General features: G+C 42.4%; 1 protein-coding gene across 7 annotated transcripts in view; it reads right to left on the bottom strand.

Annotated features, from left to right (window-relative positions):
• The window catches only part of Lypd6b (LY6/PLAUR domain containing 6B), a 166,605-nt gene that overhangs the window by 3,370 nt on the left and 138,330 nt on the right, over positions 1-24,905 (bottom strand). For 5 of the 7 annotated variants that reach the window (XM_037204755.1, XM_028879081.2, XM_028879018.2 and 2 more), the window contains 3 exons: positions 10,593-10,696; positions 7,209-7,360; positions 6,162-6,260 (listed from right to left, as the gene is read on the bottom strand). In XM_037204755.1, coding sequence (XP_037060650.1) covers positions 6,162-6,260; positions 7,209-7,323 — 214 coding nt within the window. In that variant the 5' untranslated portion in view covers positions 7,324-7,360; positions 10,593-10,696. The remainder of the gene's footprint in view (positions 1-6,161; positions 6,261-7,208; positions 7,361-10,592; positions 10,697-24,905) is intronic. The other 2 variants (XM_028879223.2, XM_028879151.2) reach the window with 1 other exon arrangement.

The following is a 24,905-nucleotide window of genomic DNA, read 5'->3' as shown; positions in this document are numbered from 1 at the left end:
TTCTCAGAACTGTTGCAACTAAGTCCTGTTAGCACTTTTGAGATCATTGCGGGGGGGGGGGGGGGGGGAGGGGGGTGTTGTTTTGTTTTGTTTTTGTTTTTGTTTTTGAGACAGGGTTTCTCTGTGTAGCTTTGGAGCCTGTCCTGGAACTCACTCTGTAGCCTAGGCTGGCCTTGAACTCACAGAGATCTGCCTGCCTCTGCCTCCGAGTGCTGGGATTAAAGGTGTGTGACACCACTGCCCAGCTAATTGTAGTTTTTAATGAAATGCTAATATATAGCATGGCATTTTGATAGCTTAAATAATATATTTACAATGGCAAATATATTCATATTGTAGATTAGCAGTCAGTTACCTTCTTTTTTTTTTTTTTATTTATGTTCATTCATTCAATCCTTCCCGTGAGCCTTTGGAAAGCCATAGACCATATTAACATTCTTTTTCATTGTTGTTTTAGACAATATCTCATTATGTAGTCCTAGCTGGTCTAGAGTTCCCTATATAGACCAGGCTGACCTAGAACTCACACAGAGATCCTCCTGCCTCTGCCTCCTGAGTGCAGGGTTAAAGGCAGGCACCACCATCTTGCCTACTGCCATACAGGTTGGAGGGTTACACAGGGGTAAGGTAGTATTAACCAAGATGGGTTTCAAGGATTTGTGCTCTTAATCAGTACACTTGGCTGCTACTCAGGATACTCGACATTAAACTAGACAAAAGTAGCTGACTTTTGGAGTCTGAAAGAAAGGGAGCCATTAGATGTTTTGGAAAAGGCATTTAAATGTATAGTCCAAACTCAGAAGAATTGGGAACCAGTGGCTGGTGTGTTTATCCAGAGCATTGCACGCATCACACACAAGAAAGCGTCCTCTAACAAGTCAGCACAAGAGCCAGTGCCAATAAAACAAGAATCACCCATGTTGTCGTGTTCTGTTCCAGAGACAGACCACAAGTGGAGCTTTATGGAGATAAAGGAAATCTGAGATGACAAAGAACAATAGCTCCAGGCCCTCTGGTCATGGATGAATGGTTGACTATACTTCCCTAAATAACAGCAAAGGGAAAAGTCAAAAATGACACCTCAGTTATAAGTCCAGATGGTTAATGTCTTTGAGACTTGAATAGCAGATGGTCAAAAACGAGCTCTCATGCTGTGCTGGAATGTGAGGTCATTCCACGCTGGTTCCTGTAAGAGTTGGCTTCTCAGGTGGGCTGTCATTGCTGTTGCTGACACTGATAGGGGATGGGAGACTAAGGTCACCTGTTTTGTTTATCTATCTTTGTTTATGTTGTTCAAAAGAGATATTATTAGGGCTGGAAAGATAGCTCAGCCCTTGTTGTTCTTTGGGAGGAGCTGGGTCAGTTCCCAGTACCCATGTGGAAACTAACAAGCATCCATAACTCCAGCTGCAGGGGCTCCAATGCCTTCTTCTGGTCTCCTTGGATACCAGGCTGCATGTGGAGCACAGATGTACATACAAGCAAAATACTCACACACGCATAAAATAAATTAATCTTTAAAAGATATTTAAATAAACAAAAGAGGTGATAGTCTAAAACTCGAAGCAGATCAAAGGTTTTGGTTGATAAACAACAAATTGGAACATTGTGCACATAGCAATCATAGACTTTGAAGGGACCATTCAAAGAATAGCTTGACCCATAAAGGGAAGGCCAATGAGCAAGTAAACTTTAAAGCTATTCTAACCCTTCCATTTGGTGTTAGGAAATTTAAAGCAAATTATTAAAGAATGATATAGACCATCTGAAATAAATTAGGAGAGATAGTTATCAACCAACCTTAAAACTAAAACAATTATAATCAGTCTCTTCCTGAGTGGACTGGAAGTCCATTCTACAAGATGGAACTAGTACCTGGTACTGTGAACTGGGCCCAAATCCCATGGCTAGCTAGGTCCTAAGTCCTAAGAGAGAACCTTCTGCTATTGTTCTGCTAAATGGACATAGTAATAATTTGCCCTTCTTATCTTTACACCCATAGATTAGCGCATCTCTCAACTCTCATCAAAGAATCTTTTTTCTGCAGGACAGAGTGATTAATACAGAGACCCACATCTGGTCAATGTGCAGAGGATAAGAATGTGGAATGCTTAGTGCTAAATGGGACAGCTGTATCAGAGCTCCTACTCTCAAGGCTCAAGGATGATCAAGGAAAGAAAGGTAACAAAGATTTTAAGAGCCAAGGTGAGTGGGTCTGCAGTGAAACAGCATTCACCAGACATGAATGACAGGACCATTGCACACATCAACTTACAGAGGCTGTGACTGCATACAGAAGACCTGCCCAATATCAAGTCAAACATGATCCCAGCACCAGCATGGAAGGGGCTCATGAAATCCTACTCCAAGCTGAGGCACTACTGGCAATTGATGACTGCTCACTAGGCCAAGTCAGTTTTCTTTAGGACATGGCCCCTGAGAGGATACCCATGATCCAATAGATTGTCCATTACCTATCCCCATTAAGTGGACTCATTGAGTTTTTAAAAAGCTCACAAAATTGAGGAGGAATAGTGGTGTGTGTGTATAGGGGAAGGGGATAAGGGAGAAATTGGAGGGGAGTGAAAAGAGAGTGCTTCAATTAAAATGAATTTTATGCATGTAAAAAATCCTAAATAGAAAAAATCCTTTAAAACAACTAAGAAAAAATTTGTGGAAACATGAAAAAATGCACACAATCACACATGTACAAGCATATGACAATTTAAGAGTAGTCACTTTATAGAAATATAAAAGAGCCTCAAGAAAAAAATTCTAGTAATTGATTCTTCTAGAAAAGAGATAATGACAAACATTGACCATATGGATGCTATGGTGATTTGAAAGAGTTGCCATGGTCATGGTGTCTCTTCACAGCAATAAAAACCCTAACTAAGATAGAAGTTGGTATCAGGAGTGGAGTGTTGCTGTGATAGGCCTGACCATGCTTTTGTTTGAAGGAATATGGACCTTGAGATTGTAGATTAGAAAAGCAGATGAACATTTTTAAGTTCTGCTTAATGGGCCATACTAGTAGGAGCATGGAAGACAGTGGTGATAAGTGTGATTTGATAAACTGTGGGGGTCTAGTTCAAGAGGTTTCAGAGGAGAAGAATTTTAATATATTTCCTAGAGATTGTTCTTGTGGTATTTTAGTGAAGACTGTGACTGCTTTTTGCCCTTGTCTGAAAAGTCTGCCTGAAGCCAAAGTGAAAAGTTTTGGATTAATGTCATTGGCTAACGAAATCTCAAAACAGGCTAGTATAGACTCTATTGTGTGCTTATTAATGTTAACTCTAATGAAGAGTAATAATGAAAAGGAGCAAGCTGAGCAAGGAAAATATAAAATGTACAATTTGAGGAGAAAGAGGACACCAGGAAGTAGAACTGAGTTACGTCCTGTGTTCAAGAAGATAAACAGATTAAGAAATGGAATAAAGGGAGTAGTGACCTCAGGGCAAGATCCCAGCTTATTAGATCCTTCCAATTTGTGAAAAAGGATTAAAGAAAAGCTTAGAACTGGGTGTGATGGTGCGCATCTTAAATCCCAGCACTCCAGAGGCAGAGGTAGGCAGATCTCTGAGTTTGTGGCCAGGCTGTTCTATTGATTCAATTTCAGAACAGCCAAGCTTAGCAATGAAGGAAACCATTGAAAAGAGAAAGCTGGTGAAGGTATAATTGAACAAGGGAGCCATGTTCCAACCCCAGTAAGCAACAAAACTTTGCAGCTTCGCTACATGGTTCTGGCTTTAGAGTCAAGGATAGAAGAAAGGTGTTATGGAACCTTCTTCCATGACAAAGGAAAGATACTGAGGCCAGGCATGTGTCAGGGGCATCCCTACAATGGAAGCCTAGAGAGGCCATTGAACGAAGCTGTGAATGTGAAGCCTGGATTTCCTTGGAGACCCCAAGATGTTGGAGATGCCAGAGCCATGGGATACATGCCAAGGAAAGCTGCCGACAGGAAGTGGAACCAGACCAGGTGAAAAAAGTATGTTGCCGTCAACAAAGCTAAAAGGAGTTGGAGATCTGAAGAGCGTTTTGACATCAGACATGGAGATGCAGAGTTTGGAGTTTGCCCAGCTGGTTTTCAGTGTTGCTTTGGTCTAGTATTTCCTTGTTATGCTCCCTTCCCTGTGTTTTGGAATGGTAATGTATATCCTGAGCCATTATATGTTGGAAGTATGTGATCTGCTTTTTTATTTTGATTTTACAGGGGATTACATTTAAGAGATTGCTTAAATCTCAGAAGAGACTTTGAACTTCAGGCTTTTAAATGAATGTGAGACTGTTTTAGACTATGAGGACTTTTGGAGTTGGACTGAATGTATTTTTGCATTATGATATGGATATAAGCCTTTGGGAACTAGGGAGTGGAATGTGGTGGTTTGAAAGAAAATGCTCCCCAAAGGGAGTAGCACTATTAGGAGTTGTGGCTTTGTTGGAGCAAGTGTGTCACTATGGGAGTGGCCTTTGAGATCTCCTTTGCTCAGTATGGACAGACTCTTTCTGCTGCCTGCAGATCAAGATGTAGAACTCTCAGTTCCTTCTCCAGCACTATGTCTGTCATGCTTATAGCCATGATGATAATGAATAAAACCTCTGAAACTGTAAGCCACCCCAATTAAATGTTTTCCTTTGTGAAGAGTTGCCATGATCACCGGGCAGTGGTGGCACATGCACACCTTTAATCCCAGCACTTGGGAGGCAGAGGCAGGCAGATCTCTGTGAGTTCCTGTCCAATCTGGTCTACAGAGTGAGTTCCTGGCCAGTCTGGTCTACACAGAGAAACCATTTTGGAAAAAAGAAAAAAGTTGCCATGGTCATGATGTCTTTTCACAACAATAAAAACCCTGATTAATACAGAAGTCACAGGCATGCATACTTAACTTAGCCATGATTCTCAGTAATGTAGCCAGTAGTGGGTTGTTTTTTTTGGAGGGAGGGGGGGAGTCCCACAGCTTTTTTATATCTGGATAAAATCAGGCCATTCTACTATAAATAATATAGTATAGAAAGATTCATGGTAATAGACCCAAATTAGCAATTTCTAACTTTGGAAGTCTGTTTTGCTCTTTGTATTTCTTGGGTCATTGCCTCTGAAAACCTAAAATCAGAACAGCCCAGTCTCTATAGTTCTCTCAGTTCCAAACTCCTATGAACGCATTCTGTCTGCTTGAGCTCCGACTCTGTATGACAACATTGTTTCCTCACAACTCTGTTTCTTCCTCTGGAAGTTCCAATTCCCACCCTCAAGCAGAAGTGATGACAGTTGCCCCTTGATGTATTCTTTGACTCTTTGTTTCCAGCTCTGCATTCTCCACAAGACAATGTTGTATATCACAATCAGTCTCATGTGCTCTGACTTCCACACTCTAGCACAAAAAGAAACATCTGCACATCTTTGAACATGGGTCTCCCTCAGATTGTTTCTCTATCTCCCGCTGTGCCACAGTGGCCAGTCTGTTATTGAAGAGGCCATACCAACTGTTGACTCTGGAGGCCTTTACATTTGAGATTTTCCTTCCAGGCGCGCTATTCCTGCAGATCTCCATCTGGTTTCCTTGTCTTGCCATTGAGATCTTTGTTGTAATGTATATTCAGAGAAGGTTTCCCATGGCTACCTAGTCAAAGGCATCCATTCACCTGTCAGCAAGTATTTACTGAGTGCATGTTAGGAGCCAGGCACCGGATTGGGCACTAGAGATGTGTCAGTAAACTACCAAGGGTAATCAGATGTCTGTTAGGCTAGTGAATGAGCTTCCCAAGCATCAATGAATCTCTAGAGTAGACCGAAACCCTTTCTTTGCTTTAAGCCAGTAAGTAGGATGTTCCTAAGGTATCATCAAGCATTTCTGGAATTGTTTGAACACTTTAGTCAACACTGTGGTTTCTGTCTTCTTGATAAATACCTGTTAAGAAATGTTCCCTCATGATGCATCAACTACATGTTGAGGCTGTGTCAGCCATTTTCAGGTTCTCCCATGATATTCTGTTGTCTGGATAGTCTTTCACAGGAAATCCATGACCCCTCTAGAATGCCACTGGGCTGTTGGCACACTAATCTACTACACAAGCCATCTCTTCCAGTTAAGGGAAGGACCTAATTAAAGTGAGCACACAAAAGAATCTGGAAGAGTCTTCCAAGCTCATATACTCACCCTGTGGACACCACTTGTCTTCTGCCCATCGATTGCAATTATAATTATCCCCGGCATTTTCACAGGTAAAACACTTGAAGCTGTTTGGGAATGGGGTGGCTTTAAAGAAAAAGGAAGTCAGGTCACAAAAAGACAAAACTTTCAAACATCGAAAATAGCACAAAATTAGCAACTTCATTAGATGAAACAAAACATACAAGACATCCTCTTGGGAATGCCTATGTCCCTGTCCCGAAAGCGCGATTGACCCATCTGGCTTGGGTTCCTTTCATTTGTTCCCTTCTAGTTAGTACTGTAATCTTCTACTATAGAGAAATGAAAATGGCTCCATGAACTACTCTGAAAGATTCATGGACTGGTTCTATTACAATTTATCTTCTGAAATAAGAGGGGTTGAGGGAATGGGCAAAAATGATAGCGGCATTAGAGTTTATATACACCTGCATACACACACACACACACACACACACACACACACATATACACACACATACACACACACACATATATACATACACACACATACACATACATACATACATACACACACACACACACACACACACACACACACACGAATGAGATAGAGACAGAGAAGATAGTCTAAATAGCATAGAAAATGTGAAGTGAAGAACAGCAATGGCGAACACCTCATGTAGGGCTGGGATGAAGACAGCCCTTACCCTGGCTGTGTATCTCCACTAGCACCAGGAAAGCATTTGAAAAGCAAAGAGGAGAAAGGAAAAGAAAAGCATGCCCCACATCTCACCCTCTGGATTACTATTTGACTACTTTTAGTGGCAAAACTTTTATGCACCATTAATTGTGCATCACCGTAATGAAGACCCAGGTCTCTTCCCAATTTTAAACTCTCTGATGAGTTTTCAAATGGTGTTAATGACCACTTGAAAGAATGGGTGCATCATTTACGCAGAAACTTTGTACAGCTGGTAATCTTCTCTGATGAAGAAATCACTGAATTTCTACTAAGCCATGATTAGGGACAGTGTTCAAACAAATGGACATGAGGACCACAGCTCTACTTACGGTCAAGAGGAGGCCTCACGTTGTAGAAGTTAATGTTCTTGGCAAATACCCAGTTTTCTGAGAAGATCAGCATCTGAAGGATGGTCATAGCCAGAATGTGGCAGAGGAGCAGCATTCTGACCTCCCGGATAGGGTAGGTTCAAGTCGTATGTCTGCCATGAAAACACAGACTGGGTCAGCTCATTTGTTTCCTATACATTGGTGCGAGTTGTATTTGGCTTCTGCTTGGAAAGCTCAATTATTCCACCTGTTGAAAAGGGTCAGTACCACAAGTATCACTGAGATTAAAATCAAGTAATTACTGTCTTCTACTGGCCTGCTGAATCTCAACAGGACATCCAGTGACCCTCCCTGTCCAGGAACACAAGCATCTGGCATTGGCCTGGCTACACCAGGTTCCTTCTGTGTCTGGGGCTAGCCAGTAGATGCTGTGCTGAATCATGCATTTTTATTTCAATCAAGCCTGGTTCCTGGTTTATTTACCTGGTGTCACTAAACCACTTACTTCTGAAATCCTTTCCCTGAGTAAACAGAGGCACTTGATCAGTTTTGCAACTCCATCAAATCCTGGCAGAAACCATAAAAGTAAAGCCTGCGGAGCAAATACTGACGAAAGCACAATAAGTCTGGACTAAAATCTCTGCTGATCCCAGAGCTCACAGAGGCAGAGAAGAGAAGGAAGCACCACCATCACGTGAGGTGCCAGCTCCACCAGCACCTGTCACACTGGGTGCAAGGACCAACCACCAGGATGTTCCAGAGGAAACAATCAAAGTTGAATACCGGAAACAACATAATGATGCCCCTGGTCCACAAACATTATTGGCTGTGTTCATACCTTTGAGCAGATGGGACTGAAACTGGATGGAATGAGAGACAGGCACACAGTGCTGAGTAAAGGGAATGATATTTCGGGCCCCCATAGGACCCAGAGGCTCTACCCTGGGCAGCCAGCATTGTGGAGATAGTTAAATGTGCAGTCTCATTGTTGACAGGTCATCTGGCCAGGGAAAGGTGAGTGTGGGCTGCAGAAGACAGCATGCAACTTGGAATCCAAAGGTTCAGGTGCTGGCTCTGCTGTTTATTAGCTTCTTGACCTTGGGCGAGCTCTTTAAACTCTATTAACCTCAATTTCCTCATCTGTAAAATGGCTTAATAATACCCACACTACCCACACATTTGGATAATTGCGAGCATCAAATACAGGTTCAGATAGGATCACATAGTTTTGAATGAAATACACATAATAAGAGTTCTGTGGAAATGCTGGAGCTCAATAGAATCAGCCAGACTCATTTTCTTCTTGCTGAATCAACCAGTCTCAGTGGCTTAGGGAAATTTTCAAAGAAAAGTGGCTTGATAACCACATATTCAGGCATGGTTCTTTACATTAACTTTTTTTGAAGTCAGGGTAATAGTGTGTGGATTCCAGGATTTTACTTCATCTCCTGTGTTTTTTGTACATATGTAACACATATGTAACAGTTCAGGGGTACTGAACTGACTATCAAATAAAGTCTTGCCATCCCTACAGAGGACCTTTGTGAAGGCAAGTCTGAGTCACTATGGGTGTAGTCAGTGAAAGAAAGCACACTGGTATGGAATTTCTGAGACTACAATAGGGCTAAACTTTATAGATTTTGTTTTATTTATATCAACACATAGACCCAGAAATATTAAATCCATTTTCCTAGTTTATTTTAGTAACCATAATTGAAATTTTCGTAGTCATGTTTCCACATTTCATTCTTAGGGCCTTTCTGAAGAAACAGACATTATCAAATCAAATGGTCATATTGAAAAACAGTTCTGCTTTTCTTAGTCACACATCTAAATTAGTCCATCCCAACGTTACATGAATCTGTAGCCAAGGGATAGAACCCAATTTCCTAGAGAGACTTTTTATAATGAGGAGATGAGCTCTTCTCTCCCGCATCTCCACCAAACCTCAGAATGACTGAGCTCTAACAGCAATCCACATTGTTTGTGTAATATGGGCAAGACTCCTAAGAACATGGATTTCGGACCCACGTTCTGTACACTTCGATCCCCTTTCATCACTAAGGAGCTATAGGACCTTGGACAAGTTGCTGAAGCTTCCCAATTCCAGCTTCCCTCTCTGTAAAACAATAATGATAGCAGTTTTGAACTGAGGTTTCCATGACCTCATACCTCTAAGCTTGAAGCGGAGTGCTGAGCCACAGTTGAGGCTATGTTCATGTAATGTTTTCTATTGGGTGGTAAAGAGCATTGGCTCAAATACCTGCATTTAGGCTCAACCCCTGTGATGCCTGGTTCAAGCTCATTAACCTCTGGGTGCTCCCTAGAGCACAGTTTTTGTGCCTATGAAATGAGTAGTAACGTTGACTTGTAGAGCTGTGGGAATAAAGTTGGCTAAAGCACAGACAACCTTTGAACTATTGAGTTAGTTATGTGCCTGGAGTTTGACCAATTCTCCTAAGCATTTACTGCTGTGAACAAATTCCCAGTTACAAATTACAGATCAAAATCCTAGGTTTCCCTAAAGTAATCTCCCTTGGAAACCAACGCTTATTCATTCAACATGACATTGTTGACACCCACTATGGCTCATACATTGTTATTATTGACTCCCCACCAATGCCTTTTCCTCTCATGAAAACTGCATTTTAGAGGGAAAAGGTAACACAAAGTGTGTGGTGGAGGTGGGGGCGTTCCCCCCCCCCCCCGCACGGTCAGGGGAGGTATAATTTGAGACAGTTATAAATGCCATAAAGGTGAAGCAATAAGGTGATAACCTGGTAGGAGGGTGACGGACTGCATCACATGTGACAGTCTGTACACACCTCTCTGAGTAAGTGACATTTGAACAGATGAACTAAACAAAGAGAAGACGCAAGAGCTAAACCAGAAAGCAACTCAATCCTATGGAGGAAACTGCAGAAAACAGGTCTGGACAGATGGCCCAGTGGGTAAGAGCACTTTCTGCCTGAGCTCAGATCCATATAAAAAGACAGGCGCACCACAGATGTACCAGGTACACGCCATGCACGCGTATAACCCCAATGCTGTGTAAGTGGAGACAGGAGGAGCCATGGGCTTGCTGGCTGTCGCTCTGGCTCCTGGTCTCTCACTGAACAAGGAATGAAGCGAAGAGTGAGAAGAGTAGAACATCCATGTTTCCCCTCTAGCCTCTGCATGCACACACAGGCATGAGCGTCCATGCACACACCTCACGCACATCCGTGTGTACACACCCATACACACACACACACACACACACACACACACACACACACACACACTAAAAAGGGTAGCATCAAGTGTGGCTGTAGCACACAGAGCACTGGTTTGGGGGTATAGACAGTCAGGCGGTGGATGAAACTACATCACAGAAGCACTTACCCTAAAGATTTGGATCCAGGAAAATCAAGAAGTTGAAACAAAAACCACACATGTTTTGTGTCTCTAGAAACACTGGTCCCAATGCCTGGCTGTGTTTGCTGCTCCTGGAACAAAAGGGATGTGAGTGATGGTGGAGGCAGAGGAAGGTGGAATTCAGACCCGCCAAAGGCTTCAAACTACTGAATGGAGATGGTGAGGGGACTCGGTCGGTAAAGTGCCTGATGAGTGTGAACTCAAACAAGAGCAGTGTGTGTGTATAACTTCAGCACGGGAAGGTGGTAAGAGGGGGATCCCTGGAGCTAACAGGCCAGTCACCCTAGCCAATCAGTGACATCCAGGTTCAATAAAAGATGCTATTATAAGTAAGGTAGAAACTGACCTTGACTTCTGACCTTCATAAGCACAAGCATTCTTGTACATGTGTATGTACACACACACACACACACACACACACACACACACACACACACACAAATCTAAATGAACTGGTCTCAGCATAAGACTTGCTTTTTGGATTCTCCATGCTCTAAAACAACACTACAGAGCCTGGGTCGTTACCATTGTACATCTGAGGGAGCTGAGACTCACAGGCATGCCGTCACTGACACAGTAGCCCCTCAAAACTGTCCACGTTGTATCGTCTGACGACTAGAGAAATGCATAACAAAGGCTTGAGTCCCACTGTGCTGCATCTACACACAGCCAAAACGTATTTTCATTCCCACTTCAAAGAGAAACGGCCAAGCCCTGTTCTGGCAACATTCTCTAAAACGGGAAAGGTTTGCCTGTCAAATGAGGAATGAACTAGATAAAAGTGCCTTCTAGTTCCTGAGCAGGCTTTATAATGTATTACCATACGCTGTCTCCTGAGCAGTGCCGAGCTCTAGCTTCTTCGGTATACAGGTTTGTGGTATCATTTTTTACAAGCAGGGGGCATTAGGGTAATGAACACGGAATGGTGAAATAGAGGTCCCAGAGTTGCTGTGCACTGAGAATCACTGCACAGAGCCTCTGGACTACAACGAGTCTGTGGAGACTTTGCTGAGCAGGCGCACTCAGCTCGGTCTCTGTCACAGGCAAGGTTGCTGGAGAGTTTGTATTGTGTCCCGTGGAGGGGGTGGGATCTACAATGCGTGCTGGAGTAAACCAGGCTGTTTTCTCCATGGCCATCACACAGACTACCGTTACTTCTTCATATAGGATAAGGTGTAACCCATGAGGTTCCTAAGGTAAAACTGTGTGTGTAGATATACCTCTGTGGGTGGAGGGTTTTGAGACCCCATTAATGGTGAAAATTGCTGTTTACTGCTTTCAGAATATAGCTGCTGATGATTTGGCTTCCTGTGAGGATGTTTTTATTCTGACACTAAGACAAAAGTTCCACTGTTTGCCATGGATGTGCATCTACAACCCTCACAGTCAATGGAAGCTCAAAACATCTTTCTCCACGAGAGCTTACTGCTTTCGTCCATGTTTCCCAGAGACAGGCTTGGACAGAAACCCCATGTGTGTGGTGCTCGCCTTCCCTGCTTGGAGTCCCTTCTTTGCTCCCGAATGCAAACAGCTTCTTTGCCAGGAGAGGGGAGAGACTTCTTGCAGGCATTATTTGTAGAGGTACAGGAAGCAACTCTCAGAAGGGCAGGTAGCCAGGTTTGTAAGTTAAGGAACCCCCCTCCTGAGACTGGCCCATACCTGCCCAGAATAAAAGGCTTGATTCACGGGAGGGCATGTGGTTCAGAAGCAGAGCAATTTCCCAGGCCCCGCTCCTCGTCATCACCTACTCGATACTTCTGCAAAGCTGGTGGGGACCCCAAAAAGCAGCATATTGCTGACATCTTTTGAGGGAGTAAAAGGATCTACTTTTTTTTTTTTAGTATTCCTCAGATGTATGCTCAGCACACACCACATACTCACTGAATATGTTTGGGAATGGAAGCAACATCATTATCTATGACCTAGATGGAGCTCCTTTCAGAGTGAGTAAAACAAAGATATCCACAGTAAAGAACTGGCAAGAAGTCCAAAGCTGTTCAATGATGGACTCCTAACAGAAACGCAAGTGACCAAAGCCAGGCAGTAAAGACTGCAGTTCTTACACAATTCCTAGAATGTGAGTCAGCAAGCACACAAGGACCTGCAACTGCTAATGAAATAAATGAAGAGAGATAATTGAAGGGAAGCAGCCCTTCTGAGTCCAGCATGCCCATCAACACTCACATTCACACCTCCCTACAGCACCACTTACTCGGCAGACAGGTACACTAATGACAATCTTAATAAGCCTGGCTTTGCTTGTAAAAAAAAAAAAAAAAAAAAAAAAAAAGGATTGGAAGCAAAGTGGAAATTCAAAATGAGTGCTGAAATATTACTGGGAAAGAGCAGACTAGGTGAAAACACTCCTCTGGAAAGGTGAAATTTGCCAGAAGAAAACGCCACTATCTACAGCTAGAGTGGGGTACCAGTTGCTTCTGGCTGGGAAAGCAAGGTGGTGAAGAGAGATGCTCAGGGTCTTGTTGAATTTTGGAAGCGTGCCAGGGGGTGTACAGTCTACCTGCTTCCTTGCAGAGATGCTTAAGGCTAGGTGATGAGCCCTCCTGGGCTTGGGAGCCAGTTCCCAGAGCTTCGCTTTCTACCAGGTGGGGTGGTTTGCTCTCTATGGGACATAATATTTGTGAAGGGCTCAGCTTCTCCACATCTTGAGAGTTCATAATGTGAAGTCACACCCTTATAGCAAGATTCTGCTGAGCACTTAGTTTAAAATAAGAAGGAGCAAATCCTTGAGTTCCTATAAATTACTGATACCAAAAGGCAGTACGGGCCACTGAAGGTATGGCTGACAATATTCTTTGAGGGGAAAAACAATAGCCTTAGCTTCAAAAACTCCCAGATTAAAATCCCAACTCTATAGTTACTAATCAGACAACCACAGAGTATGAAGTATTGCCCCCGTTAGCAATAAGGAAAGCGGGGCTCAGAGCTGGTAACTCGGGTTGTGGTTGGGCTTCAGAGTGAAAGTACCTTTTATTTAACCTCAAGAATCTTAAGTGCCAAATTCACCCTCTACTCCCTCCCTCCCCTTCCAATACACATCATTACCAGACTAAAGATCTGATCAAAAGATATAATTGTGCAAATTTATTCCATATTAGCTGGAACAAGTGGGACAATGTTGGGGTCTGTGAACTAATTTCTTAAGAGGACTCAGAAATTCTTCCTATTGCAACCAAGTGGGAAGGTGAAAAACTTTGTACCAATATTCCTTCCACTTCTAATAACATATGATACTATGGAGGTAGATTAATGAAGAATTCCAGTTATGCATAAAGACTCATAACCATAATATGGTATTCCCATAATATTCTAGATTCTCATCACACTGCTTTAAAAAATACAAGCAGCAGGGCAGTGATGATACATGCCTTTAATCCAGGACTTGGGAGGCAAGAGGCAGACAGATCTGAGTTCAAGACCAGCCTGGTCTACAGAGTGAATTCCAGGACAGTTGGAGCTACTTGGAGAAACTCTGTCTTGAAAACTATACAACAACAAAAATACAAACAAAAAAATTCTCATCAAACAAAGGACAACCTCATAAGTGACCTCATTTCTAAGCATAAAGCTGAACGTTTTGTGATGGGAGAGATGTGATTCATTATCTGTTGCATGTAACCAGGTCAATGATAATGCCTAAAACAGTGCTAATGTTAAAATAATTTCATTATGCAAATCAATTTAAATCTAATTGTGAGGTAATGCAGGGCCAATAAGTATGAAACTCAGATTCTTCCTAATTTTAAAGGATGATTCAAGTTTTAAGAAAATGCCAAAACATGCTTCAAGGTTATAGCTTTTCAACTGCAGTTTTGTCAAAGACATGACTTTATGCCCTTTCAGAAGGCTTTCCTGATACTAGAAGAGGAAGATGGTAAAAAAGAAAACACATGGACAAGACTCAAAGGCTTGTCTGGTTAATAATAACAAGGAAGTTTCACTTAACGGGTCCGGACTGATTTGTCAGGTTCCACTGACACGGATAAAGGGTAGGAAGCCCCATTAGTCAGCTTTGTCACCCCAAGTATCCGCAATAACCAACTTAGAGAGAAAGGCCAGTTCACTTTGGCGCGAATGAAGTTTCCTCCCACGATCAGTCGGCTCGATGTCTGCAGCTTGTGCTGAGGCAGCACACCGTGGTTGAGGGACACAGCAGAGCTCAACCGCTCACCTCAAGGCCAGGAAGCAGAAGAGAGGGAGAACAAGGGGGCAGGGCCGCACTATCTCCTTTGAGAGCATTCCCCTACCACCTAAAGATCTCCCGATAGGTCCTGCCCACCTCTTCTTTCTCTTTCTTTGTGTTGATTTGGTTGGTTGTTTTGATACAGTAGCTCTGGCTGGCCTGGAATTCTCTATGCAGACCCAGCTGGCCTCAGACTCAGGGATCCACCTGCCTCTGCCTCCGGAGTGCACCACCACACCCAGCTCGGACCTACCTTATAAGTTCCACTCTGTCCCTACAGCAGTGGCCTGGGATCAAGGCTGTCACATGATCCACTGAAGGACAGTTATGATCATTGATCTATAGCGGAATCTGATACAAATGTGTTGACTAAATGTGAGATTTTCCTTCATATAGGTGGAATAGTTCTTAGCAATTCACTTCTGTAAATGACTTTTAAGAAGCTTATGCCAAGTCATTCATGTAGTAATATTTTTTACATACTGAATAAAAACAAAAGTTAGATGCCAGGATAGAAAAGAGCCCAGAAATGGTGGATTTCCTTCCATGAACAGCATTCTCTCTCTGCTGTGTTACCCTTTGCTCTGTACTTCTCAGGAGCTGAGAGAGACACAGTACAACATGTAACTCATCACTGTCAAAATAGACAGCTTTTTCCAATATTTAAATTAATATGGCTGTGAGTTCCTGTAGTAGAGTGCACTGACTGACATAGGATCACACCTAAGATCTGATTTGATGAGCTCCAGGGACAGCTGTCATTTGATGTGGTGGTCACTTTTTTTAATGTGATAAAGATATTTTTATTATTATTAAGAGATTTTGTATTCATTTTACATACCAACCACAGATTCCCTTGTCCTCCCTCCTCCTGCCCCTCAGCCTTCTCCCCCAGCCCACCCCCCATTCCCACCTCCTCCAAAGTAAGGTCTCCCCTGGGGAGTCAGCAGAGCCTGGTACATTCAGCTGAGGCAGGTCCAAGCCCTTCCTCCCTGAAACCAAGGCTGCACAGTGTCCCACCATAGGCACTGGGCTCCAAAAAGCCGGCTCATGCACTAGGGACGGGTCACGATCCCGCTGCCTGGGGGCCTCCTAAACAAACAACTGTCTTGCCTATCCAGAGGACCTAGTCCAGTACCATGGGGGCTCCTCAGCTATTGGTCCACAGTTCACACATTTCCTCTAATTCGGCTGATTGTCTCTTGAAACTGAGAAGCTTTTGGAGGGCAAAGGACACAACCTAACAATCCAATTAAAAAATGGGCTACGGTGGTCACTTTTAATCTCACCACTTGGAGGCAGAAACAGATGAGTCTCTTTAAGTTCACGGCTAGCCTTGAGTTCAAGGTAGCCAGGGCTACATAGTGAGACCCTGCCTATACTCAAAAGAATAAAGGCATAATACTGGAAGGTAATCCTGCTGACCTCTTTTGCAGGATTACAAGAGTGGGTTTTTTTTCTTCCCTTCCTTATGGAAGAGGCATGTCTTTCAACTTGAGGAAAAGACCTAACTGAACAGAAGTCTTACAGAAGGCTGCAGACACACAGGTCATGGCATTGCTGTAACTGAGCACCTCCTCCTGCAGAACTGCGTGGACACATACTCAGCAGAAACACAGGGTGGGCAGAGAACGCACTGCTTTTATAATCCACACCTGTGCTTCTTTTACTAAACTCATTTCCTTTAATAACCAGTCAAAGCTCTCTTAATAGAATCCCAAGCCGAAATGCCTGACAGCTGGCTAAAGATCCATTACTCTACATTTGTGGAGTGGAGCAGTGTGTGCTGCCAGGGGGGGACGTGAGCATTCTCAGCCATTCCATGTGTGATGTAGAGCATGGTTTGCTTTGTCTCAGATGACCTAAAAATGAACATTAAAGTAATGTGTCCGTACACGTGTTTTTCTTCTTTTAATTTTTCTGAACATATTCTAACATGACCGAATGCACTAAAGCAGAAATCATAGGTAATAAGTTCATTTGAACACATATTTGTGTGTGTATCTAGGGATACCCACAAGTGTGTGTGTGCACATGTGTCAGTGTGTACCTGTATTTTATGGGATGACCCGATTGTCTAAGCCAGGCTGTAAAAACATACCTACAAGTCTGTTTAAGTGACTGATTCACCAGTTATCCCACTTTGCTTTTCTGTTGCTGTTGCTAAGCACCATGAACACAAACCACTTGGAGAGGAAAGACTTCTTTACATCTTACACTTCCAGATGACAGTCCATCACTGAGGGAAACCAAGGCAGGAACTCAAGCGAGACAGGAACCCAGAGGTAGGAACAGACACAGAGGAATGCTGCTTACTGGCTTGTTCCTCGGCTTGCTCAGCCTGCTTTTCTGTGCCATCCAGGACCACCTGCCCAGGGATGGCATCACTCACGGTGGGCTGGGGCCTCCCACATCAATTATTAATCCAGAAAAGGCTCCACAGGCTACAGGCCAATCTGATGGGAGAATTTTTCTTTTTTCAGTTGAGGTTCCCTTTTCCCAGATGACCCTGGCTTGTGTCAAGTTGACAAAAAAAAAATGTAACCAGTGCACCAATAATCTCACAGTTTACAGCACCCACAGTTGCTCATGGGGAGAACCCAACTGGTACTACACACTGTCTTGTTTTCTTCACTGTCCTGGGGTTTTATGTCACTGTCCACTGTTTATGAAACCCTGGCTAGCTCAATTTTATTCTCAATTCTTCATCTAGAAATAAACTGTACAAGCAAACAACAAGCCTGCAGATATCATTCTGAAATGGAAGGGCATTTAAAAACCAACAATAAACTGCATGCTATGGCAAAAGAATATTGTGCTGACTTTTGCATAGTCACAAAACTCTGAACAGATTTTTTAAAGAACTCTCTGGAAGCTGACAAGCTTATAAAAGCAGTCCTAAGGAAAAAAAATCTGTATCTTGCATATATAGCAAAGTTACAGTGTGTCACTTGCACAATAAATCGTCACTATTACCACTCGGAGCAGAAGGAAATGTACATATATAAAGATATGTATGTGCATAATTTTGTATTCCCAGAGGAAACTGAAAAATTATGTACATTAAATAGCGGTTTAATTGCAACATGAAAAACGATATTTAATGGCTGGTAACATGGTTCACAGTCCCACAAGGGTAAAGTCAAGTGAAGATGCTGCCTGGTATAATGGGGAAAAATTGGCCTTTGGAGGCACCAGGCCTGAGCAGAAATTCTGACTGTCACCTCTATTACCTCTCACTCAGTTGCCATGAGACTCAGTTTTCCTACCAGTAAAATGAAGATATCATATATGTATTTTGCAGAGTTTTGAGAATTAAAGGGAAATGGAAACTAAAATGTTGTCACTTTGTCAACTTACCAAGTCAATTGGAAAGCTAACTGTAGAGAATCGTTATTCTATGACGGGTTATCATACCGGCCAATATCAGTATCATTGCTCAGAAGCTGACGAGATAAGGCTCAAATTCAATATGTATGTTTTCAATTCTCAAATTCTACGATTATCTGAAGATATATGCTATCGAGATTTAAAACCTCTGAGAACTAGCCCATGAAACAATATCCAGAAATCCTTGGATTGAAATATTCCATCTCTTAATGAAGCTCCTAAGGCAGCAAGTAAACAACTCAAAATAGATTCAGGAAGTCCCTGAAACTGACTAATCAGTTTCACTAGGCCCCTCCCTCCCAAGAGTAAAAAAATAAAGACTGCTTGAGAATTACTCTCAGACAAGCCACACTGCCCTGAAGAAGCAGAGACCAACCAGCAGCCCCAAAGAAGCAGGAACCACCCTCTGAGCTACCTGAAGAGGACACTTTCCAACCAGACGAGCCACTTCCAGGCTGGGCAGTGTGCTCCAGGTTTCCAGCATTGTGAGCTGTCACCCATGCTGGGTCAGGCTCTGGGGATGTTTGGCTCGTTATGGTGCAGAGACAACATGATCACTCAACCATGGACTGGAGCCTCGGAAATCAGCAAGTGAAGTAATTCCTTCCCCTTTAAGTTGATCCCCCCTTCAGTATTTTGCCACAAGAAGTTGAGCAACATGCTTTCTCACTCTTCTGATGGCCTCTCATCTTCCACACCCCAAGCCTCCCCTGCCCCCTGCTCCCCTGCCCAGGGACAATGTTCTCAGGCGACTGACTCATTTGCCCAAGTAAAGGGAACGGCTTTCCTTGACCTTCCTTGTGTACTTGAACTCACCTTCCTTAATCAAGTTTCCCTCCCCCTCCTCCTCTTCCTCTTCTATTACCTGCTTCTCTCACTCAAGGACACTTAACAAAATACAACAAACAAAAAAAGTTGAGCTTAAAATGCACATTGAGATCTCATCCATATTCTATACAAATGGTCAGGAAACTGGTTTATTCCCTAGACTCTAAACTAGAGCAGTTTCCATTTACTCTTTAGAATTTGAACTTGAGCAGCAGGAAATTATCTGAACCCAAACTTCAAGAAGCCTCAAATTAGCACATTCACTATGCAATATGATTCATCCCTAAAGAACATTCCCATCTGACACTAATGATCTCTCCACACAAGATTGTGAGGTAAGTGTGATGTGGTCATCGCCAAGGTGTAAGGAATTGAGGCTGGGGAGGTCACAGGTTGTGCTAAACTCATTAAGGATGCTGACAGGGGAGCTATGTCATCATACAGGAATCTGGTTCAGCTTCTCTACCCACTCTAGAATCTAGACCTATCTACCACATTTTGTCCACTCATTCCTCATTGAACTTCGTTGAAGGTGCAGGCAGAGTCCAGTAGACAGGAGCATTTCAATGAAAGAACATGGTCAACTCTGTCAGTGATTTCTATACTAACAGCATCAGATCACCATGCCAGATCTTCTCCAGGAAGATGTGTCACTGGGTAGCTTTGGTCCTGTCTTTTGGAAACAAGGCTGAGAGTGACATCTTCAGCCAGCTCACCCTCATATCTTCAGAGCCACTGGTATGTGGGCAGCCTGGGGGCCCAGCGTCACCTGATGCCAAGACTGTGAATTGCTCAAAGCCACAACACTGTGGCAGAGCCTTCTTGACACACCTGATCAGGGCCTCCTCTCAGCACTCTCTGGTCTCTAGGAAATATTTCAACTTCCTCTACTGTCAGCCTTTCTAACTCTCCAGGAGGAGAACCAGGGGTAGGCTAGTGCCCAGAGAGAAGCAAGCGTGAAGCTCCAAGGCCACGTCTTTCTTCTCTGGTTAATTCCTCATCACTCTACTTGCTCCAACTTCCAAACCTTTTCACTGTTTCCTTTCCTATTCTCTAGAGCAGAGAAATGTTACTGACTCATGATTCTGCTGTCTGAGGAACTCTCATGCATTCCCAGGTATATAAAATAGGTATACAAATCTAACCCTGACTCACAAGTCAGAGCAAATTTCATGTTAAAGCAACTCTTGACATACATAGGATTTTACCATTTAGGATGAAAGGACATTTGTATACTAATGAGATGGAGAAACTTGGTTATTTTTACATGAAGAATTAACTTTTGGGCTGGTAAGATAGCCTTCTGGCTAAAGGTGCCTGCTGCCAAGATTGACAACCTGAGTTCAATTCCCAGAACATGCATGATAGAAGAAGAGGGTTATTTTCTAACCTCCGTATAAATGTCTTGTCTTGTGAGTGCCTCCCCACACAAAATAAATATCAAAAGAAACCTTTCAAGAGATTTTGGCTGAATATTTTGATTCTTCAGGACACAGAGGATCTTCTACACTTTTTAGAGTTGACTGATACTGATTTTATATTAGTCAATTTGCCACTTTGCATTAATGTGCTGCACAAAACGAGGAAGTAATGTTTATAGCCGTTGTAGAAATTGTTGGAAATTCTGTCCTCATTCCAAGCCAAAATGCATTTCACAATGTTTTTATGAAGCTTATGTCAGCAACACAATTTGCAAGTCTTAAAATCAAACCCCCTAACACACTAGAACTCAGAGATTCACTAATTTGATACTTACATGCTGAGAAATAATGGTAGAGAATATTAAAATTCCTTGTTTCCATAATTAAAACATGTTTTTAACAAGAGCAGAAGACTGAGTTGACAGTAAAAAAACACTGCATTTCACAGCATAACATAGTCTCAATTTGAGCTGGTTGTTCTGACAGGCAGTCCTCACTGACATCATGTAGGGTGTAGGCATGCGCAGTGCCAAGAATGAATGCCATATGTTCAGAACCAAGGTTGCAGTGAAGCTGCATGGTGCAACCCAGATGAGCACTGCAGAAATACCTTGGATGAATTATGTATTTGATCTTGAATTAATCTGAGGTTCTTGCACATTCAGAATCCTTCACTAACTCTTGCCCAAGTTTACAGGAACCCATCTACTATCGCGACCTACAGCTTAAAGAAGCAGTTCAGTACAGTTTGCTTTTACTGGTCCTTTCATTTGCTAGCACACTCTCAGAGATGTCAGCTCCTATTCCTACACCACCACTTTCTACATTACCAGCCCGAGGAGCCGTTTGTGAATTGTATTTTCCACCATCTTTACACAGCGTGGATTGAGTAGAGCCTTACCACTTCATTTAAGTTGTAGTCCCAAGAATCATTGAAAATGCTCTAACATTTCAGTGATTCAAATAGTGCAACACTGTAAGTAGAGAGACACACAGGACAGAATAGAAAGTCCAGAAATAAACTCAAATATACTGGCAAGGTAAGACAGACTTTAAAAAGTTAAGTTGCGACAGCAGAATGGATGGAAAAAATAAAATTGGATCCATACCCCATGTTACACACAAAATCCAAAGCTAGGAAATTCCAGAAGAAAATGTAAATACAAAGTGGCATCGGATGATCTTGAGGAATTCTAACCATAATAATGCTATGAAGAGTATTTTCTCTAAAAAATTCTTATAAGTTATTAACATATATTGATGTACTTATGAAGTAAATCCTACAATGTCTAGAATTTGTGTATTAATATTCTCAATATGAGTGGGTCAATAGATAAGACTGGGTACTATTTCAAATGACTAAAACTGGATGGTGGACACCCTAGATCTGTTATACTATTTCCTCTAATGTGTGTATGTTTACATTTTTTTTCATAATTTTTAAGTAACAGAAGAAAACAAGAATGGTGTGCTTAGAGTGGGAAAAGGTCCTTCCAGCTATGATTCAAAACACAGGAAATGGAAAATTAAAGTTTCTGTAATTCAATCACGCTTTTTAAAAAGTTCCATATACAAAATATATGTGCCATAAGCAAAGTCAAAAAACAAGTAATAACCTGTGAAAATATTTTCAACTCAAATCACAGACAAAAGCTAAGATAATTTTGCCAATATGGCAGCAGCTACTAGCAATCCACATGAACCCTATGAGCAATGAACAGGAAAACTGCCAAGGGATCTAAACATCTTATAGAGCACAAATAAAGCAGTCCTTAAACATCCTAAGAAAACAGGAGAATTCCCAAACAGGAGAAATGGAAATTAAAATTGTATTTTAATTTTCCTGGATTTCGGTCAATCTCATAGGTCAACATGCTTGCTAGTGCTCTCTTCTGAGGCACAGAAGTTAGGCCTTTACACATGCTGGGGATGGGATTCCAGCTACTAAAGATCATTCACAACAGTATTCAAATCTCATTTACCCTTGACACCACATCGTAATTCTGGAAATTTCTTCCTTCAGGGGGCCCTGCATCCATGCACAGCAATATCCTCCATGATATTCATGACATCACTGTCTGTGTCAGCAAAGGGTTAGAAATAAACCATGTCCACTAAAATAAATGCATATGTACACACATGTACACACACATACACACACACACACACACACACACACACACACACACACACAAAACTATCATGTCACCTCTTGGGATAGAAATCTTTATGTGTACTTATTTATATATACATAAATACATGCAATAGGAATATGCTGAAAATTAAGAAAAGTAAAGACTTGTAACTAGAGTGACTGGGCTAAAGAAATACAGAATGCAAGGGCAGAAGTAATAAGACTTTTCACAGTGTACCCCATTTCATTCGTTTGATTTTTCCATCCACGAGTACACATGGCTTATTCAAAAATACAAGTGGAATGAACAAAGCAACTGGCCCAACAGTTCCCAGTTACCAACCTAATACACAGTTAAAACCTGACAGTTCTTTCTAGTGATATGGTAGTTTAGAGGGTAGGAGGCCAGGACCTAAGTTCCACCTCCAAAATCCATATAAAAATTGCCAGGCATGGAGTGCAAGCTTATAATTCTTGTTCTGAGGAGGCAGAGGCAGGAAGGTCTCTGGAGCTCACTAGGCAGGCATCCTAGCCTAGTCAATGTGATTCAAACCAATGAGGCATCTTGTTTCAACAGGAAGTAGATGGCCTTCCTTTTCCTCTGGCTTCCTTATAGACCTGCACCTGTATGCATACATGCATTAAGAAAAAATCCATGCCTCATCCACTGTTGGTGGAGGAGGGGGTGCCTGGTCTCACCGCAGCTTTGTATACCAAGGATGCCTGATACCCATGGGATGCCCACCTCTATCTAAAGAGAAACAGTGGAGGAGGAGTGGATAGGGGCAAGGGAAGGTTGACAAAAGGGGAGGGAGAGGAAGCTTTGGTTAAGATGTAAAAACAAGACAATAAATTTTAAAAGAAAAAAATGCAAATAGTGGAAAACGAAAAATAGCATTTTTGTTTTGTTCTGCTCTGTTTTAGCTTTAGAGTCTATTGCTTGGCAATGGGTGTAAGGGAAACAAGCAATTCAGCATCCTCCTTTCTTCCTGCAAAGTCTGTTGGTAACATTCCCGGACAGTGTGGGGGAAGCCATTCACAGCTGTGTGAAATGAAAACATTTGGAATGTAGGTAAGGTGAGAAACTGCTAGAAAATACCACCATCTTTTAGAACAGGCAGGCAAACCCATGCCAGTGAACTGTTGATGACTCAACATCAGTTTCCTCTTTGCTACAGATCCATAGGTGCTAACCATTCCTTCCCAACCCCCATCTCTGTCTAGTCCCCACTCCAAACCCATTTTATGTTTAGAAGGGCTCATCTGAAGTGTATATAAAAGATAACCATCACACACTGTAAGACTGGAAGCATAATTTCTATAAACAGTATCTAATCCACACAAGATAATTAAGTTATCATATTATCACATTATATGGACAAATGCAAAACAATTGTCTTATATATTCATTGGCCTGTATTTTTTCAATATCCCTAAAAGTGTGGGGAGTGTAGTATCCCCAAGCAAATGTGTAGATGAAGTCCTGAACTGTGGGTTATGGGCAAGGACCAATCCCTCAGACCTGTGGGAAGTGGCAAAGCATTCCTCTGTTCCAACTCCAGGTGTTCAATTGACCAGTGAATGCAAAAACTAGCAAGTGCAGCTTCCTCCTCCCAGAGACACAAAACACGGAGATGCAGCCGGGAACCTATCTAGCTTGTTAATCGAGACCTCCTGCCAAAGTTGGCCATCCCATGCTTCTCCAGCTGCACATAACAAACACCGGTGCCCTCCATCACAGTGAGCACAGCCCACCCAATCCCAGCTTTCTTGTAGGAGTGTCTGTCCTTTTTCATTCCTCCATCACCCCGGTTTTCAGGACTAAATTACTCCGGGCTCCTTGACATAATAGAAATAGCTCAAGATCTCCTCTGACTAGACTTCAGGTTCTGAGATCTACTTTTGCAGGCAAGAGGAGGAGGCTTGAAATCCCTCACCTGGACCCTCAGCAAAAAGACTCCATATCCAAAACCTGCCCTAAAGGAAAAGATGCGGTGTTCCTTTGGACACATGTAGTAGGGGTGAAAAGACCTCTTTTCAGCTTAGTGAACGAGTTAGATAGGTTTCCATTACCTCAGCTGTTTCTCAGCATGAGCGCATAGCTTTGGACAAGTTACAGTGTCTCAGTTTTCTCTTTGTGAAACTGGCATAATAATAAAAATAGGGAGCAGTAGTAGTAGTAATAGTAGTAGTAGTAGTAGTAGTAGTAAATTAACTCTGAGAGTGAGTTCATTTTTCCCCAAGCACTAAGAATCTTGTCTAGGAGACAGGAAGACCTCAGTAAATGCTAGCTCCTCACATGCAGC

Source organism: Peromyscus leucopus, chromosome 4 (assembly GCF_004664715.2).
Source record: "Peromyscus leucopus breed LL Stock chromosome 4, UCI_PerLeu_2.1, whole genome shotgun sequence".
Classification (NCBI taxonomy): Eukaryota; Metazoa; Chordata; class Mammalia; order Rodentia; family Cricetidae; genus Peromyscus; species Peromyscus leucopus.
The sequence above is the reverse complement of the archived record's forward strand: the minus strand, read 5'-3'. Positions and strand labels throughout refer to the sequence as shown.